This window comes from Echiichthys vipera (genome assembly GCF_963691815.1).
Source record: "Echiichthys vipera genome assembly, chromosome: 2".
NCBI classification, from domain to species: Eukaryota; Metazoa; Chordata; class Actinopteri; order Perciformes; family Trachinidae; genus Echiichthys; species Echiichthys vipera.
In genome coordinates this window covers 1,348,372-1,354,371 of record NC_139827.1, presented here as the reverse complement: position 1 = coordinate 1,354,371, position 6,000 = coordinate 1,348,372, and the positions used below count along the sequence as shown (strand labels likewise).

General features: G+C 51.4%; 1 protein-coding gene across 1 annotated transcript in view; it reads right to left on the bottom strand.

The window, feature by feature from the left end:
* aplf (aprataxin and PNKP like factor) overlaps positions 1-6,000 on the bottom strand; it is a 33,780-nt gene that overhangs the window by 3,917 nt on the left and 23,863 nt on the right. The window contains exons 6-10 of the mRNA XM_083936238.1: positions 5,646-5,805; positions 4,340-4,500; positions 3,210-3,457; positions 1,462-1,581; positions 314-360 (exon numbers count right to left, since the gene is read on the bottom strand). Coding sequence (XP_083792364.1) covers positions 314-360; positions 1,462-1,581; positions 3,210-3,457; positions 4,340-4,500; positions 5,646-5,805 — 736 coding nt within the window. The remainder of the gene's footprint in view (positions 1-313; positions 361-1,461; positions 1,582-3,209; positions 3,458-4,339; positions 4,501-5,645; positions 5,806-6,000) is intronic.

Below are 6,000 nucleotides of genomic sequence, written 5' to 3'. Positions count from 1 at the left end.
TGTGTGTGTGTGTGTGGGGGGGGGGGGGGGGGGGGCATGCAGCAAAGAGCCGCAGGTGGAAAAGTCAAAAACACAATCACACGTTATTCTTTGTCTTCCTTTTTCTTCCCGTCACAGAAACAAAAGAACAAAAAGACGTAAATGAAGAAAAAGCAGCAGAGAAAGAGTCTGAACACAAATACGTTCAACGTATTTCCTCCTTTGGCTGAACTCTGACCCTGGACCGGGTCTGAAGGGTTAAAGACGTTTAATGCCGCGTTCATGTGAATGTGAATGTTCATGTGAGTGTTAATGTGAGTGTTGAGACTCTCACCTGGTTTCTTTGTGTGTTTGAATTCTTTCCTGTGAAGAGGATTTTTCCTGCAGAGAAGAAATCACATCAATAAACAGGATTCATGTTCACACACACACACACACACACATACACACACACACACGCAGACACAGACACACACACAGAGACACACACACACACACACACACATACACACACACACACACACACAGTCACACACACACACACACACACACACACAGTCACACACACACACACACACACACACACACACACAGAGACACACACACACACACACACGCACACACACAGGCTCACAGAGACACACACACACACACAGAGACACACACACACAGAGACACACACACACACAGAGACACACACACACACAGAGACACACACACACACAGAGACGCAGACACACACACACACACACACAGACACACACACACACACACACACACACGCAGAGACACACACACACACAGCGACAGACACACAGAGACACACACACACAGAGACACACACACACAGAGACACACACACACACAGAGCCACAGACACACACACACAGACACACACACACAGAGCCACAGACACACACACAGAGACACACACACACAGAGCCACAGACACACACACAGAGACACACACACACACAGAGACACAGACACACACACAGAGACACACACACACAGAGCCACAGACACACACACACACACACACACACACACACACACACACACACACACACACACACACACACACACACACACACACACACACACACACACACACACACACACACACACACACACACACACACACACACACACATGGATGGAGTATTAGTGAATGAGGCTCAGTGGTTTGAACCACAGACGGATGTTTTTGGCGTTTGAAGCCTTCGGTGCAGACGTCAGAGAGAAGACTGTGGGCGCTGTAACGAACGTCTCCTCACAGACTTTAAGGGAGGTGGGTCAGGGTCGTGTCAGCTTTGATGCAAAGTCTTATGCAACCACCTGTAATGTGTGTGTGTTTGTGTGTGTGTGTGTGTGCTGCTGATGGCTAAAACACACCCGCTCCACAAACATGGATTTCGTTAACGTGGTGTGTTCAGTGCATCATCAGGTCTCCTTTCATCTGACTGTGCTGTGATGTCTCACCTGTAGCAGTCGGTGCCGTACGGGCACTCAGGTCGCTCTGCCTCCTCCTCCTCCTCCTCCTCCTCCTCGTGGTCCGTGTCTCCAGGGTGACTGCACTCCTGGAAATGGAGCGGGTTCTTCCTGTAAACGACAAACAGGGAGATGATGATGATGATGATGATGATGATGATGAGAGCTGAGACTCTGCTGCAGGATGTTTCCTCGTCACATTTGACTGAAAAAGGACCAAACAGAGGACGTTCTGGACCGTTTACAGCACAGGGACCAAATGTTCTGTGACACTTACATGAAAAGCACAAGGCAACATTTTAATGTGGAAGTCGACCAAAAAGGTTTGGAACCCTCAACTGTTCGGTTCAAGAACCGCAGTAATATCAAGCTTTTATCCAAATTGTGACTTAACCTCCATCTGTTGTTTTTGAGTCGCAGCAGGATGATTTTCACACTAACGGACCCCTGAAGGATGGGAAATGTGTTTAAAACGGACAATAGGGATGCAAAATGACTAATATAGATGCAAAACCACCACAAAAAGATGCAAAATGACTAAAAATAGATGCAAAACCAGCACAAAAAGATGCAAAATGGCTAAAAATAGATGCAAAACCAGCACAAAAAGATGCAAAATGGCTAAAAATAGATGCAAAACCACCACAAAAAGATGCAAAATGACTAAAAATAGATGCAAAACCACCACAAAAAGATGCAAAATGGCTAAAAATAGATGCAAAACCAGCACAAAAAGATGCAAAATGGCTAAAAATAGATGCAAAACCACCACAAAAAGATGTAAAATGACTAAAAATAGATGCAAAACCACCACAAAAAGATGCAAAATGGCTAAAAATAGATGCAAAACCACCACAAAAAGATGCAAAATGGCTAAAAATAGATGCAAAACCACCACAAAAAGATGCAAAATGACTAAAAATAGATGCAAAACCACCACAAAAAGATACAAAATGACTAAAAATTGATGCAAAACCACCACAAAGTTCTCAGTGTCAAACATTAATCTCCAGAGAAAAAGGTTCAACATTTATGTTTTTATCTTTTTAATGCAGCACGACACTTCCTGCGCATCGCTTCCTGCGCATCACTTCCGGTCAATCACATCCTGCCCGTCACTTCCTGCCCATCACTTCCTGCCCATCACTTCCTACCCATCATTTCCTGCCCATCACTTCCTGCCCATCACTTCCTACCCATCATTTCCTGCCCATCACTTCCTGCCCATCACTTCCTACCCATCACTTCCTGCCCATCACTTCCTGTGCATCACTTCCGGTCAATCACTGCCTGCCCATCACTTCCTGCCCATCACTGCCTGCCCATCACTTCCTACCCATCACTTCCTGCCCATCACTTCCTGCCCATCACTTCCTGTGCATCACTTCCGGTCAATCACTGCCTGCCCATCACTTCCTGCCCATCACTGCCTGCCCATCACTTCCTACCCATCACTTCCTGCCCATCATTTCCTGCCCATCACTTCCTGCCCATCACTTCCTGCCCATCACTTCCTACCCATCACTTCCTGCCCATCACTTCCTGCCCATCACTTCCTGCCCATCACTGCCTGCCCATCACTTCCTACCCATCACTTCCTGCCCATCACTTCCTACCCATCACTTCCTGCCCATCACTTCCTGTGCAACATGTCTCGTCTCTGTTGGACAGAGAGACAGGAAGTGATGGCAGGACTTGTTGCGTTCGCTCTAAAGACGCCGGCCCAGGGGACACGTTACCTGTAGCAGCTGCTCCCGTACGGACACGGCGTCCTGAGTCCAGGTCCGTTGGCGCCCACAGACCCCGCCGCTCCTCTAGTCGGCTGTCGTCCTCGTCTCGTGGCGTTTGTGTCAGCTGACGACGTCGCTCCTCCTCCTCTTCCTCTCTCCTCCTCCTCCTCCGCCCTGAAGCCGTCAGACTCGTCGCTCACTTCACACCTCTTGGATTCAGTCTGACGCTGATCTGAGAGCAGCTGTGAAGGAACATCCTGACCCCACACACACACACACACACACACACACACACACACACACACACACACACACACACACACACACACACACACACACACACACACACACACACACACACACACACACACACACACACACACACACACACACACACACACACAGAAGTACTCGTTATTAACAGTGTTTATTCAAACACAACGGCAGTAACAGGAAAATTTAGGGCGCATTCCCACTGTGCCTCCGTACCGTGCCCCAGCACGTCTCACAGCTAAAGTCTGGTTCCTTTGACCAGTGTGAGTGCAACCGTACCACGTCTAGGAGCGGCACGCTTGCCGCCCACGGCCCGTTTGGGAGAGGTGGGCTTTAGTAAAGCACGTTTGCACGTGTACGAGCACGAGCGTGCGTACGTGTACGAGCACGAGGCCTACGGCGGCTCTGAGGTCATTTCCTGTGCGCCTGTTGGGACGTAGAAAAAAGAAGGAGGGACCATGCGCGGACATTTCAAACAATGGCGGTGAAAGGTCCACGTTGGTGTGATGCGGAGGTGGAGTGTTTACTGCAGATTTGGTCGATGAAAAGATTCAAAAACAGTCGACAAGACGCACAAAAACTCCGAGGTCTACGGAAAGATCTGGAAACAAAGCCACGCATCGCCATGACGTCATCAATGCGTGTGACGTGTTACGGCGTGATGACGTATAGGCAGCAAGAAGCATTCTCCGAGGCCCAGGTAGTGTGAGTACAAACGGGCCTGGAGGGGGGGAGAAGGACCCTAAAGCACGGGGCACGGGACGGAGGCACAGTGGGAGGGCGCCCTGTACGTTACGTTCTGTCTTCTGTTCGTCTCTGTTGATTCAGTTTGTTCTGAATCAGCAGAAATAATTCAATAACTCAACTGTTTTAGACTGAGCTGCTTCCTCTTCTTCATCGCTCCTCTTCCTCCTCCTCTTCTTCTTCGGCATCTCCTCCTCGCTAAGCTCCGCCTCCTCAGGTGAGGGGGCCCTGGGGGGCGTGGCCTGTTTCCTGCTGCTCGAAGGTGCTTTACTTCTCTTCACAGCTGAAGAAGAAGAAGAAGAAGAAGAAGAAGAAGAAGGAGAAAGAGGAGGAGGAGGAGGAAGAGGAGGAGAAGAAGGAGGAGGAGGAGGAAGAGGAGGAGGCAGAGGAGGAGAAGAAGAAGAAACTTAGTTCTGTTTTCCGTTTCCCTCCATAACCCTAAGGCTTCAAACCCGACGCCGTGACGTTGTGGCGTCGTGACGCCGTGGTTCTCTGTTTTCTCTGTGCTCTGAGCCGCGTCGTTCTCCTCACAGCAGAGTCGACGGCAGCCGGAGCGTCGACGGCAGCCGGAGCGTCGACGGCAGCCGGAGCGTCACCGGTTTGTGTTTAGGAAACTGGAAGTGCTCCACGTGTAAGTGCAGCACAGAGAAGTCACCGAGGCTGCGTCTGCTTTCCCTCACAGTAACTTTAACAGCAGAGGACGCTCAGCACGCCCCGCTGTAAGGGTTCAGCTGCTGTTTAAGGTCAGGACGGCGTCAGGACGGAGTCAGGACTGGGTCAGGACGGGGTCAGGACGGGGTCAGGACGGGGTCAGGACGGGGCCAGGACACCGTCAGGGCGGCATCAGGGCGAGGTAAGGACAGGGTCAGGATGAGGTCAGGACAGGGTCAGGACAGGGGTCTGGACGGCATCAGGGCGGCGTAAGGCGTAACGGAGTCAGGACAGGGGTCAGGAGAGGGTCAGGACGGCGTCAGAACGGTGTCAGGCGTAACGGCGTCAGGCGCAACGGCGTCAGGACGGAGTCAGGATGGCGTCAGGATGGCGTCAGGATGGCGTCAGGACGGGGTCAGGACGGGGTCAGGGCGGCGTCAGAACGGTGTCAGGACGGGGTCAGGACGGGGTCAGGACGAGGTCAGGACGGGGTCAGGGCGGCGTCAGAACGGGGTCAGGACGGTGTCAGGACAGGGTCAGGACGGAGTCAGGACAGGGTCAGGACAGCGTCAGGACAGGGTCAGGACGGAGTCAGGACAGGGTCAGGACAGCGTCAGGACGGCGTCAGGACAGGGTCAGGACGGCGTCAGAACGGTGTCAGGAAGGCGTCACACGGGAATTTCCCTTGAAGGATCCTTGAGGACTCAGTAAATGTTCTGTTAATTGAAGGCAGGTGCATGAAACAAACAAGAACTCCATGAAACATGAGCATGGTACCTTTAGACGAGGAGGAGGAGGAGGGGGAGGAGGAGGGGGAGGGGCCGTGTGAAGCCGCTGCAGCCGCCATCATCCACGCAGGTAAAACTCTTCTCTTGGTCACAGGCGGAGGGACGTCTCTGTGGACGGCCTCCTCTTGTGTTGTTTGAGCAGCATCTCTCTGCGTGAAGCAGAAAACAGGACATTAGAGATCAAAATGAGAGAACAGTGTTGATTGTGTCAGAAGAGAAGATTTCAACAGTGTTTTATTCTCTGGGATTCAAACATGAACAGGAAGTGAAGAGGCCACAGCTGTGAATGACTTCAGCACGTCTGAACCCACAGGACGTCACTAGTTTCTCACTCTGCTCTCGTT